This window comes from Lepidochelys kempii, chromosome 23 (genome assembly GCF_965140285.1).
Source record: "Lepidochelys kempii isolate rLepKem1 chromosome 23, rLepKem1.hap1, whole genome shotgun sequence".
Lineage (NCBI taxonomy): Eukaryota > Metazoa > Chordata > Testudines > Cheloniidae > Lepidochelys > Lepidochelys kempii.
This window is the reverse complement of record NC_136402.1, coordinates 17,599,305-17,612,627: the sequence shown is the minus strand read 5'-3', so window position 1 is coordinate 17,612,627 and position 13,323 is coordinate 17,599,305. Positions and strand designations below refer to the sequence as shown.

Genomic DNA, 13,323 nt, shown 5'->3' with positions numbered 1-13,323 from the left:
ACGCGCTATCTCAGAGTCCCCTTCTTACCCCTCAGGGCCCCCTGGGGCTCCCCTCTTACCTCCAGGACCCCCTACTGCCCCTGGGGGCCCCCTCTCCCACCCCCAGGACCCCCCTAGTGCCCCCTTCTTACCCCCAGGGTCCCCCTCCTGCCCTTTGGGGCCCCCCTTCCCACCCCCAGGGTCCCCTACTGCTTGGGGCCCCGCTTCCCACCCCCCAAGGGCCCCCTTCTTACCCCTCAGGGCCCCCTACTGCCCCTTGGGGCCTCCCGCTTCCCACCCCCAGGGCCCCTTCTTACTCCTGAGGCGCCCCCTAGTGCCCCTGGGGCTCCCCTTCCCACCCCCAGGGCCCCCTACTGCCCCTGGGGCTCCCCTTCTTACCCCCAGGCCCCCCACTTCCCCCCGGGGCCCCCCTTCTTACTCCTCAGGGCCCCCTAGTGCCCCTGGGGCCCCCCTTCTTACCCCCCCAGGGCCCCCTCACTGCCTCCTGGGGGCTCCTTTCTTACCGCTCAGGCCCCCCCACTGCCCCCGGGGCCCCCCCTTTCCACCCCCAGGGGCCCCCCTTCTTACACCTCAGGCCCCCCCACTGCCCCCCGGGGCCCCCTTCCCACCCCCGGGGCCCCCCTTCGTACCCCTCATGGCCCCCTACTGCCCCTGGGGGCCCCCCTTCCCACACGCAGATCTCCCCTTTCGACCCCCAGGGTCCCCCACTGCCCCTGCGGCTCCCCTTCCCACCCCCAGGGCCCCCCACTGTCCCTGCGGCTTCCCTTCCCACCCTACTGCCCCTGGGGCCCTCCTTCCCACCCCCAGGGCTCCCCTCAGGGACCCCTTCTTACCCCTCAGGGCCCCCTCGTGCCCCTGGGGCCCCCCTTCCCCAGCCCCGGGCCCCCCACTGTCCTGGGGGTGGAGGGGGGGGCGCCACGGGTAGTGGGGGAGCCCTGGGGTTGGGAACGGTGGCCCCGGGGGCAGTAGGGGGGAGTCCTGAGGGGTAAAAAGGGGGGGCTCAGGGGCAGTGGGGGGGCCTGGGTGGTAAGAAAGGGGGGCCCTGGGGGTGGGAAGTTGGTCCCCAGGGGGCAGTGGGGGGCCCTGAGGGGTAATAAGGGGGCCCATTGCCCCTGGGCCCCCGCCTTCCCACCCCCAGCGCCCCCCTTCTTACCCCTCAGGGCCCCCCCACTGCCCCCTGGGCCCCCCCTTCTTACCCCTCAGGGCCGCCCCACTGCTCCTGGGGACCCCCTTCCCACCCCCAGGGCCCCCTACTGCTCCTGGGGACCCCCCTTCCCACCGCCCAGGGCCCCCTTCTTACCCCCTCAGAGCCCCCTACTGCCCTTGGGGGCCCACCTTCCCACCCCTAGGTCCCCCGCACTGCCCCTGCGCTCCCCTTCTTACCCCCAGGGTCCCCTACTGCCCCTGGGGCCCCCCCTTCCCACCCAAAAGGGCCCCGCCACGGGATCCCCTTCCCACCCCCAGGGCCCCCCCTTCTTACCCCTCAGGGCCCCCTAGTGCTCCTGGGACCCCCCCTTCCCATCCCCAGGGCTCCCCTTCTTACCCCCCAGGGTCCCCTACTGCCTCTGGGGCCCCCCCTTCCCACCCCCAGGGTCTCCCTTCCCACCCCCAGGGCCCCCCCCACTGCCCCTGGGGACCCCCTTCCCGCCCCCAGGGCCCCCCACTGCCCCTAGGGCCCCCCACTGCCCCTAGGGCCCCCCCACTGCCCCTGGGGCCTCCCTTCCCACCCCCAGTGGCCAACTTCTTAACCCTAGGGTCCCCTACTGCCCCTGGGGCCCCCCCTTCCCACCCAAAGGGCCCCGCCACGGGATCCCCTTCCCACCCACAGGGCCCCCCTTCTTACCCCTCAGGGCCCCCTAGTGCTCCTGGGACCCCCCCTTCCCACCCCCAGGGCTCCCCTTCTTACCCCCAGGGTCCCCTACTGCCTCTGGGGCCCCCCCTTCCCACCCCCAGGGTCTCCCTTCCCACCCCCAGGGCCCCCCCACACTGCCCCTGGGGCACCCTTCTTGCCCCTCAGGGCCCCCCCACTGCCCCTGGGTCCCCCCTTCTCACCCCCCAGGGCCCCCTTCTTACCCCCAGCGCCGGTACTACTGCCTGTGGGGCCCCCCTTCCCACCCCCAGGGCCCCCTTCTTACCCCTCAGGGGCCCCCTCGTGCCCCTGGGGCCCCCCCTTCCCAGCCCCGGGGGTCCCCCTTCCCAGCCCCGGGGCCCCCCACTGCCCTGGTGGTGGGAGGGGGGGCCCCAGGGGTGGGAAGGGGGCGCCACGGGTAGTGGGGGAGCCCTGGGGTTGGGAACGGTGGCCCCGGGGGCAGTAGGGGGGAGGTCCTGAGGGTAAAAAGGGGGGCTCAGGGCAGTGGGGGGGCCCTGGGTGGTAAGAAAGGGGGCCCTGGGGTGGGAAGTTGGTCCCCAGGGGCAGTGGGGGGCCCTAAGGGGTAATAAGGGGGCCCATTGCCCCTGGGCCCCGCCCCGCCTTCCCCACCCCCACGCCCCCCTTCTTACCCCTCAGGGCCCCCCCACTGCCCCCTGGGCCCCCCTTCTTACCCCCTCAGGGCCCCCCCCACTGCCCCCTGGGCCCCCCTTCTTACCCCTCAGGGCCCCCCCACTGCTCCTGGGGCCGCCCCCCTTCCCACCCCCAGGGCCCCTACTGCTCCTGGGGCCCCCCTTCCCACCCCCCAGGCCCCCTTCTTACCCCTCAGAGCCCGCTACTGCCCTTGGGGGCCCACCTTCCCACCCCTAGGTCCCCCGCACTGCCCCTGCGCTCCCCTTCTTACCCCCAGGGTCCCCTACTTGCCCCTGGGGCCCCCCTTCCCACCCAAAGGGCCCGCCACGGGATCCCCTTCCCACCCCCAGGCCCCCCTTCTTACCCCCAGGGTCCCCTACTGCCCTCTGGGGCCCCCCTTCCCACCTCCCAGGGTCTCCCTTCCCGCCCCCAGGGCCCCCCACTGCCCCTGGGGCCTCCCTTCCCACCCCCAGGCCAACTTCTTAACCCTAGGGTCCCCTACTGCCCCTGGGGCCCCCCTTCCCACCCAAAAGGGCCCCGCCACGGGATCCCCTTCCCACCCCCAGGGCCCCCCTTCTTACCCCCAGGGTCCCCTACTGCCTCTGGGGCCCCCCTTCCCACCCCCAGGGTCTCCCTTCCCGCCCCCAGGGCCCCCCACTGCCCCTGGGGCCTCCCTTCCCACCCCCAGGGCCAACTTCTTAACCCTAGGGTCCCCTACTGCCCCTGGGGCCCCCCTTCCCACCCAAAGGGCCCCGCCACGGGATCCCCTTCCCACCCCCAGGGCCCCTCCTTCTTACCCCCAGGCCCCCCCTACTGCTCCAGGCGTCCCCCTTCCCACCCCCAGGGCCCCCTACTGCTCCAGGCGTCCCCTTCCCTCCCCCAGGGCCCCCTGCGGGCCCCCCTTCCCCAGCCCCCGGGCCACCCATTGCCCTGGGGGTCGGAAGGGGGGCTCCAGGGCAGTAGGGGGCCCCACGGAGTGGGGGGCCCTGAGGGGTAAGAAGGGGAGCCTAGGGGTGGAAAGCGGGGCCCCAGGGGCAGTAGGGGGGGGCCCTGAGGGGTAAGAAGGAGGGCTCAGGTGCAGTGGGTGGCCCTGGGGGGTAAGAAAGGGGGCCCGAGGGGCAGTAGGGGGCCTGGGGGTGGGAAGTTGGTCCCCAGGGGCAGTGGGGGGCTCTGAGGGGTAAGATGGGGGCCCCCACTGCCCCTGGGCCCCTGCCATCCCGCCCCCAGGGCCCCCCTTCTTATCCCTCAGGGCCCCCATCTGCCCCCTGGGGCTCCCCCTCTTACCCCCAGGACCCCCTACTGCCCCTGGGCCCCCCTTCCCACACCCAGGACCCCCTAGTGCCCCTGGGGTCCCCTTCCCACCCCCAGCCCCCCCCACTACCCCTGCAGCTCCCTTCTTACCCCCAGGGGTCCCCTACTGCTCTTGGGGCCCTTCTTCCCACCCCTCAGGGCCCCCTTCTTACCCCTCAGGGCCCACTACTGCCCTTGGGGCCCCGCTTCCCACCCCCACGGCCCCCTTCTTACCCTCAGGGCCCCCTACTGCCCTTGGGGCCCCCCTGCCCACCCCAGGGCCCCCCTTCTTACCCCTCAGGGCCCCCCACTGCCCTGCGGCCCCCCTTCTTACCCCTTATGGCCCCCCCACTGCTCCTGGGGCCCCCTTCCACCCCCAGGGCTCCCCTTCTTACCCTCCCCTTCCCACCCCCATGGCCCCCCGACGGGCTCCCCTTCCACCCCCAGGCCTCCCTTCTTACCCCTCTGGGCCCCGAGTGCCCCTGGGACCCCCCTTCCCACCCCCAGGGCTCCCCTTCTTACCCCTCAGGGCCCCCCCTCTGCCCCTGGGGCTCCCCTTCTTACCCCCAAGGTCCCCTACTGCCCCTGGGGCTCCCCTTCCCACCCCCAGGGCCCCCCCTCAGGGCCCCCTACTGCCCCTGGGACCCCCCTTCTTACCCTTCAGGGCCCCCCTTCTTACCCTTCAGGGCCCCCCCACTGCCCCTGGGGACCCCCTTCTTACCCCCCAGGGCCCCCCTTCTTACCCCCCAGGGCTCCCCTCCCCCAGGGCCCTCTCACTGCCCCCTGGGGCTCCCCTTCTTACCCCCAGGGTCCCCTACTGCCCCTGGGGCCCCCCTTCCCACCCGCAGGGCCCCCCCCAGTGCCCCTGGGACCACCCTTCCCACCCCCAGGACTCCACTTCTTACCCCTCAGGGCCCCCCCTCTGCCCGTGGGGCTCCCCTTCCCACCCCCAGGGCCCCCCTTTTTTCCTCTCAGGGCCCCCTAGTGCCCCAGGGGCCCCTCTTCCCACCCCCAGGGCCCCCATCTTACCCCCCTACTTTCCCCAGGGCCCCCCTTCCCACCCCCAGGGCCCCCTTTCTTACTCCTCAGGGCCCCGCTACTACGCCTGGGGCTCCCCCTCTTACCCCCAGGACCCCCTACTGTCCCTGGGGCCCCACTTCCCACACCCAGGACCCCCTAGTGCCCCTGGGACCCCCTTCCCACCCCCAGGCCCCCCCACTGCCCCTGCGGCTCCCCTTCTTACCGCCAGGGTCCCCTACTGCCCTTTGGGCTCCCCTGCCCACCCCCGGGGCTCCCCTGCCCACCCCCGGGGCCTCCCCTCAGGGCTCCCCCACTGCCCCCGGGGCCCCCCTTCCCACTCCGAGGGCTCCCCTTCTTACCCCTCAGGGCCCCCCCACTGCCCCTGGCCCCCCCTTCCCACCGCCAGGGCCCACCTTCTTACCCCTCAGGGCCTGCCCCCGGTGCCCCCCTTCCCACCCCCAGGGATCCCCTTATTACCCTCAGGGCCCCCCCACTGCCCCTGGTGCCCCCTTCCCACCCCCAGGGATCCCCTTCTTACCCCTCAGGGCCCCCTACTGCCCCTGGGGCCACCCTTCCCACGCCCAGGGCCCTTCTTACCCCTCAGGGCTCCCCACTGCCCCTGCGGCCCCCCTTCTTACCCCTCAGGGCTCCCCTTCTTACTTCATGCCCCCCCACTGCCCCCGGGGCCCCTCTTCCCACCCCCAGGGCCCCCCTTTCGACCCCCAGTGTTTCCTACTGATCCTGGGGCTCCCCTTCTTACCCCCAGGGCCCCCCCACTGTCCCTGCGGCTCCCTTTCCCACCCTACTGCCCCTGGGGCCCTCCTTCCCACCCCCAGGGCTCCCCTTCTTACTCCTCAGGGCCCCCTCGTGCCCCTGGGGCCCCCCTTCCCACCCCCAGGGCCCCCCTTCTTATCCCTCAGGGCCCCCCACTTCCCCCTGCGGCCCCACTTCTTACCCCTCAGGGCCCCCTACTGCCCTTGGGGCCCCCCTTCCCACCCCTAGGGCCCCCCCACTGCCCCTGCGCTCCCCTTCTTACCCCCAGTGTCCCCTACTGCCCTTGGGGCCCCCCTTCCTACCCCCAGGGCCCTCTACTGCCTCTGGGGCCCCCCTTCCCACCCCCAGGGTCCCCCCACTGCCCCTGGGGCACCCTTCTTGCCCCTCAGGGCCCCCCACTGCCCCTGGGGCCTCCCTTCCCACCCAAAGGGCCCCGCCACGGGATCCCCTTCCCACCCCCAGGACCCCCCTTCTTACCCCCAGGGTCCCCTACTGCCTCTGGGGGCCCCCCTTCCCACCCCCAGGGTCTCCCTTCCCACCCCCAGGGTCCCCTACTGCCTCTGGGGGCCCCCCTTCCCACCCCCAGGGTCTCCCTTCCCACCCCCAGGGCCCCCCCACTGCCCCTGGGGCACCCTTCTTGCCCCTCAGGGCCCCCCCACTGCCCCTGGGGCACCCTTCTTGCCCCTCAGGGCCCCCCCACTGCCCCTGGGGACCCCCTTCCCGCCCCCAGGGCCCCCCACTGCCCCTGGGGCCTCCCTTCCCACCCCCAGGGCCCCCTTCTTACCCCTCAGGGCCCCCTACTGCATTTGGGGCTCCCCTTCCCACCCCCAGGGCCCCCCCTCTGCCCTTGGGGCCCCTCTTCCCACCCCCAGGGCCCCCTTCTTACCCCTCAGGGCCCCCTAGTGCCCCTGGGGCCCCCCTTCTTACTCCTCAGGGCTCCCCTTTCCACCCCCAGGGCCCCCTTCTTACCCCCAGGGCCCTACTACTGCCCGTGGGGCCCCCCTTCCCACCCCCAGGGCCCCCTTCTTACCCCTCAGGGCCCCCCCACTGCTCCTGGGCCTCCCCTTTTTACCTCTCAGGGCCCCCTAATGCCCCTGGGGCCCCCCTTCCCAGCCCCAGAGCTCCCATTTTTACCCCTCTGGGCCCACCCACTGCCCTTGGGGCCCCCCTTCTTACCCCTCAGGGCCCCCTGGGGCTCCCCCTCTTACCTCCAGGACCCCCTACTGCCCCTGGGGCCCCCCTTCCCACCCCCAGGACCCCCTAGTGCCCCTGCTGCTCCCCTTCTTACCCCCAGGGTCCCCTCCTGCCCTTGGGGCCCCCCTTCCCACCCCCAGGGTCCCCTACTGCCCTTGTGGCCCCCCTTCCCACCCCCAGGGCCCCCTTCTTACTCCTCAGAGCCCCCTACTGCCCTTGGGCCCCCCTTCCCACCCCCAGGGCCCCCTTCTTATCCCTCAGGGCCCCCTACTGCCCTTGGGGCCCCCCTTCCCACCCCTAGGGCCCCCCACTGCCCCTGGGGCCCCCCTTCCCACCCCCAGGGCCCCCTTCTTACCCCTCAGGGCCCCCTACTGCATTTGGGGCCCCCCTTCCCACCCCCAGGGCCCCCCCTCTGCCCTTGGGGCCCCTCTTCCCACCCCCAGGGCCCCCCTTCTTATCCCTCAGGGCCCCCCACTTCCCCCTGCGGCCCCCCTTCTTACCCCTCAGGGCCCCTCCACTGCCCCCTGGGGCTCCCCTTCTTATCCCCAGGGTCCCCTACTGCCCCTGGGGCCCCCCTTCCCACACCCAGGGCCCCCTAGTGCCCCTGGGGCCCCCCTTCTTACCCCTCAGGGCCCCCCTTCTTATCCCTCTGGGCCCCCTCACTGCCCCCTTCCCACCCCCAGGGCCCCCCTTCTTTTCTTACCCCCCAGGGCTCTCCTCCCCCAGGGTCCCCTCACTGCCCCCTGGGGCTCCCCTTCTTACCCCCAGGGTCCCCTACTGCCCCCAGGGTCCCCCTTCTTACCCCTCAGGGCCCCCTACTGCCCTTGGGGCTCCCCTTCCCACCCCCAGGGCCCCCCTTCTTACCCATCAGGGCCCCCTACTGCCCCTGGGGCCCCCCTTCTTACTCCTCAGGGCCCCCTACTGCCCCTGGGCCCCCCCCTTCTTACCCCTCAGGGCCCCCCCTTTTAACCCCTCAGGGCCCCCCCTTCTTACCCCTCAGGGTCTTTCTTCCCACCCCCGAGGCCCCCTTTCTTACCCCTCTGGGCCCCCCTTTCTTACCCATCAGGGCCCCCTCCTGCCCCCGGAGCCCCCCTTCTTAGCCCTCAGGGCCCCCTAGTACCCCTGGGGCCCCCCTTCCCACCCCCAGGGCTCCCCTTCTTACCCCTCAGGGCCCCCCCACTACCCCTGGGGCTCCCCTTCTTACCCCCCTGGGCCCCCCCTTCTTACCTCTCAGGGCCCCCCCTACTGCCCCTGGGCCCCCCCTTCTTACCTCTCAGGGCCCCCCCTACTGCCCCTGGGGCCCCCCTTCTTACCCCTCAGGGCCCCCCCACTGCTCTTGGGACCCCTCTTCCCACCCCCAGGGCCCCCCCCTACTGCCCCTGGGGCTCCCCTTCTTACCCCTCAGGGCCCCCCCCTACTGCCCCTGGGGCCCCCCTTCTTACCCCCCACCCTCCCTACTGCCCCAGGGCCCCCCCTACTGCCCCTGGGGCCCCCCTTCTTACCCCTCAGGGCCCACCCCACTGCCCTCAGAGCCCCCCTTCCCACCTCTCGGGGCCCCCCTTCTTACCCCTCAGGGCCCCCTACTGCCCTTGGGGCTCCCCTACCCACCCCCAGGGCCCCCTTCTTACCCCTCAGGGCCCCCCCACTGCCCCTGCGGCTCCCCTTCCGACCCCCAGGGCCCCCCTTCTTACCTCTCAGGGCCCCCTAGTGCCCCTGGGGCCCCCCTTCTTACTCCTCAGGCCCCCCCACGGCCAATGGGGCTCCCCTTCTTACCCCATGTGCCCCCCACTGCCCCTGGGTACCCCCCTCCCGCCCCCAGGACCCCCTCCCACCCCCAGGGCCCCCCTTTTTGCCCCCTGGGGCTCCCCTTCCCACCCCCAGGGCTCCCCTTTCTTACCCATCAGGGCCCCCACTGTCCCTGGGGCCCCCCTTCCCACCCCCAGGGCCTCCTACTGCCCCTGGGGCTCCCCTTCTTACCCCTCAGGGCCCCCCCTACTGCCCCAGGGCCCCCCCTACTGCCCCTGGGGCTCCCCTTCTTACCCCTCAGGGCCCCCCCTACTGCCCCAGGGCCCCTCCTACTGCCCCTGGGGCCCCCCTTCTTACCCCTCAGGGCCCACCCCACTGCCCTCAGAGCCCCCCTTCCCACCCCCAGGGGCCCCCTTCTTACCCCTCAGATTCGCCCCACTGCCCCTGCGGCTCCCCTTCCCGCCCCCGGGGCCCCCCTTTCCCATGCTGCCTTCTCGCCGCCCACAGGGCCTCAACCGCCCCCTCCTGCGCGCACTGGCCTGGCAAGCTGCAGCCCCGTCAGCCTGGGGGTGGGGGGGTCTCGTAGGGGCAGCGCAGCCCCTGAGCGGCGTGTCTCCCCCAGCAGCCCCTCACACCCCCTCATTGTGTCCCTCCGTGCAGGGCTGGTTCTCGCTCTCTAGGTCCCGCTTCGCCATGGGCTGCAAGTCGGTCTCTGCCCTGCAGTACGGGGCCTGCATGGAGCCGCTGGTCCGGGTGCGCGCCAGGTGAGAGCAGGGGGCTGCGGGTCGGGAGTGAGGGGCACCGGCAGGGCTGGGGGGGGCCATGGCTGGGCTGGGCTGGCGGGGGCTGCGGGTTGGGAGTGAGGGGCACCAGCAGGGCTGGGGGGGGTCACTGTGAGGGGCACCGGCAGAGCTGGGGCGGGGGGGCCAGGGCTGGGCTGGCAGGGGGCTGTGGGTCGGGAGTGAGGGCAGGGCTGGGTGGGGGCCAGGGCTGGGCTAGCAGGGGGCTGTGGGTCGGGAGTGTGGGGCACCGGCAGAACTGGGGGGGGGCAGGGCTGGGCTGGCAGGGGGCCGTGGGTCAGGAGTGAGGGGCACCGGCAGGGCTGGGGGGGGCCCAGAGCTGGGCTGGCGGGGGGCTGCGGGTCGGGAGTGAGGGGGGCCCAGGGCTGGGCTGGCGGGGGGCTGCGGGTCGGGAGTGAGGGGCACCGGCAGGGCTGGGGGGGGGGGCAGGGCAGGGGCTGGGCTGGCAGGGTGCCGTGGGTCGGGAGTGAGGGGCACCGGCAGGGCTGGGGGGGGGCCAGGGCTGGGCTAGCGGGGGGCTGTGGGTCGAGAGTCAGGGGCCGAGTGCTGGGCTTGCAGGGGGCTGCGGGTCGGGAGTGAGGGGCACCGGCAGAGCTTGGGGGGGGCCAGGGCTGGGCTAGCGGGGGGCTGTGGGTCGGGAGTCAGGGGCCCAGGGCTGGGCTAGCAGGGGGCTGTGGGTCGGGAGTGAGGGGCACCGGCAGAGCTGGTGGGGGTCACTGTGAGGGGCACCGGCAGAGCTGGGGGGGGGGCCACGGCTGGGCTAGCGGGGGGCTGCGGGTCGGGAGTGAGGGGCACCAGCAGACTTGGTTTCACGCTGGGCACGGAAATGGTGAAACACCCCCCCACGATCTGTAATTCCCGGAACCAGAGACTCTTGGAAACGTGGGGCTGGAAGGGACCCCAGGAGGTCGCCAGGTCCGGCCCCCCGCGCGGAGGCAGGACCGAGTCGCCCCAGACCAGCCCAGACAGGGGTTTGTCTGACCTGGTCTTAAAACAATAAACCAGGATTTACCCGCCCCGGCTCGGGTGGGGGTTCCCCGTCTGGGCCGGGCTGTGAACGACCTGCAGGGGGCGCTCCCCAGACCGAGAGAGGGGGTCAGTGGTGTGGTTCCCCCTTCCAGCGAGGGGGAGAGCGGGCAGGTCGCCTTCCAGGTCATCCCAGGAGGATGGGACCCGTCCGCAGAGGCTGCTGAGGGGTCACCGGCCGTGGAGGAAATCGGGCCCCAAGACCAAGGTGAACTAATGGACAAAGAACTGCACCGAGAGCCCAGGGCTGGGCTGGCAGGGGGCTGTGGGGCGGGAGTGAAGGGCACCAGCAGAGCCGGGGGAGGGGGGAGGGGGTCAGGGCTGAGCTGGCAGGGGGCCGCAGGTTGGGAGTGAGGGGCACCGGCAGAGCTGGGGGGGGGGGTCAGGGCTGGGCTAACAGGGGGTTGTGGGTCGGGAGTGAGGGGCACCGGCAGAGCTGGGGGGGTCAGGGCTGGGCTAGCAGGGTCTGCTGGTTGGAAGTGAGGGGCACCAGCAGAGTTGTGGGTCGGGGGTCAGGGCTGGGCTAGCAGGGGGTTGTGGGTCAGAAGTGAGGGGCACCAGCAGAGTTGTGGGTCAAGGGTCAGGGCTGGGCTAGCAGGGGGTTGTGGGTCAGGAGTGAGGGGCACCGGCAGAGCTGGGGGGGGTCAGGGCTGGGCTAGCAGGGGGTTGTGGGTCAGGAGTGAGGGGCACCGGCAGAGCTGGGGGGGGTCAGGGCTGGGCTAGCAGGGGGTTGTGGGTCGGGAGTGAGGGGCACCGGCAGAGCTGGGGGGGTCAGGGCTGGGCTAGCAGGGTCTGCTGGTTGGAAGTGAGGGGCACCAGCAGAGTTGTGGGTCGGGGGTCAGGGCTGGGCTAGCAGGGGGTTGTGGGTTGGGAGTGAGGGGCGCAGCAGAGCTGGGGGGGTCAGGGCTGGGCTAACAGGGGGTTGTGGGTCGGGAGTGAGGGGCACCGGCAGAGCTGGGGGGGGGTCAGGGCTGGGCTAACAGGGGGTTGTGGGTCAGGAGTGAGGGGCACTGGCAGAGCTGGGGGGGGTCAGGGCTGGGCTAACAGGGGGTTGTGGGTCGGGAGTGAGGGGCACCGGCAGAGCTGGGGGGGTCAGGGCTGGGCTAGCAGGGTCTGCTGGTTGGAAGTGAGGGGCACCAGCAGAGTTGTGGGTCGGGGGTCAGGGCTGGGCTAGCAGGGGGTTGTGGGTTGGGAGTGAGGGGCGCAGCAGAGCTGGGGGGGTCAGGGCTGGGCTAACAGGGGGTTGTGGGTCGGGAGTGAGGGGCACCGGCAGAGCTGGGGGGGGGTCAGGGCTGGGCTAACAGGGGGTTGTGGGTCAGGAGTGAGGGGCACTGGCAGAGCTGGGGGGGGTCAGGGCTGGGCTAACAGGGGGTTGTGGGTCGGGAGTGAGGGGCACCGGCAGAGCTGGGGGGGTCAGGGCTGGGCTAGCAGGGTCTGCTGGTTGGAAGTGAGGGGCACCAGCAGAGTTGTGGGTCGGGGGTCAGGGCTGGGCTAGCAGGGGGTTGTGGGTCAGGAGTGAGGGGCGCAGCAGAGCTGCAGGGGGGGGGAGTTTTGACACCCTTTTTGTTGAACGTCTCTCTAGTCTTGCGGCAGCGAAAGGGCCCAGGGAAAACAGAGGATCCTGGGTCCCCCCTGGAGGCTGCCCCCGAACCTCCTGATTCCCCGAAGGGGGCCTCATCCCAGGACCCACTGACCTGGTTCGGGATCCTGGTGCCCCAGAGCCTCCGGCAGGCTCAGAGCAGCTTCAAAGAGGGTGAGTCCAGGGCGCCCCCTAGAGGGGACAGGCCCCGGGCCCCATTTCTTCCCCCCGCACCCCGAGCCAGCCGGCCGGTCTCTGCTGACCCCCGTCTCTCCGCAGGGATTCTCCTGGCCGGGGAGATCGCCAGCCTGCAGAGCGACCTCCAGGCCACGCGGGCGCGGTATCGGGCGCTGCTGGAGAGAAAGCGCCACGTGCTGGCCACAGAGGGGTAGTGTTGCCGCTGCCCCCCTGGGGCTTTCGCACCCCACACGCTGGGCAGGGCGTCTTGCGACCTCCGACAGCCCTGTCAATAAACTGGGATCGCTGCTCGGGTGTGTCCGTCTGTCTGTCCCTGCCGGGGGGCTGGGGCCCTGCTCTGCGTCCCCCCGACTCCCTGCGAGGTCCGCGTGAGCCCCTGCTTGCAGAGTGCTCTGCCTGGGGGGTGAGTCTGGGGGGGCTCGGGGCAGCACTGGGAGAGGCCAACGAGAAACTCTGCCTCTTCCCTGCCCCCCAGCCTGCGTGGGGCCCAGCGGGGACAGGGCTGCCCTGGAGAAAGGACAGGACAGGCTCTGGGCGGGGAGTGGGCTCTAGGGTTTAGAGCAGGGGGGCTGGGAGCCAGGACTCCTGGGTTCTCTCCCTGGCTCTGGGAGGGCAGTGGGGCCTGGGGGTGAGAGTTGGGGGCAGGAGCCAGGACTCCTTGGTTCTGGCTGGTTTGTGATCTCGGCTGTTCCAAGCAGACTTGCCCTGTCTCTCCCCGGGGGTCAGGGCTTGCTCCGGTGTGACTCTGGATTAACTGCCTGGGAGCCCGTGGGGTCCCTGCTAAGAGGGGAGGGGCTCATGGCACAGTGCCCTCCTTGCCCAGCGGGAGGTGCTGGGTGGCCCCAGGGCCAGCCAGGCAGGAGCAGCAACCAGCCTGTCCCCTGTGGTCTAGGGGCCCGGGTTCGACTCCCGGTGGGGGAAGCAGCTGCTTGTTTTCTTGGTGAGGCACCGGCCTCGAGCCCGGGGTTCTCCTGGTACCTCGTATGGAGCAGGGGCTGGAGGATGCTTCATTCTTGCCCCTCTGAGTGCAGCTCTAGAGAGCCCCTGTTCCCCACTCCTGCTGGAATCTGGGCACCAGGACTCCTGGGTTCCCCCCCCCCACTCTAGGGAGGAGGAGGATGGGGGGCTGGAAGCCAGGACTCAGGGAGGTGAGTGGGCATTTGGGGGCTAGGCTGCTGTGTTGGAGCAAGCAGAGG

General features: G+C 72.2%; 1 protein-coding gene across 1 annotated transcript in view; it reads left to right on the top strand.

Annotated features, from left to right (window-relative positions):
• The window catches only part of VMA22 (vacuolar ATPase assembly factor VMA22), a 25,354-nt gene extending 12,937 nt beyond the window's left edge, over nucleotides 1-12,417 (top strand). Inside the window, exons 2-5 of the mRNA XM_073321396.1 lie at nucleotides 9,185-9,288; nucleotides 10,446-10,558; nucleotides 11,933-12,103; nucleotides 12,209-12,417. Of these exons, the coding sequence (XP_073177497.1) occupies nucleotides 9,185-9,288; nucleotides 10,446-10,558; nucleotides 11,933-12,103; nucleotides 12,209-12,321 (501 nt within the window). The 3' untranslated portion in view covers nucleotides 12,322-12,417. The remainder of the gene's footprint in view (nucleotides 1-9,184; nucleotides 9,289-10,445; nucleotides 10,559-11,932; nucleotides 12,104-12,208) is intronic.
• Nucleotides 12,418-13,323: the final 906 nt, after the last annotated feature.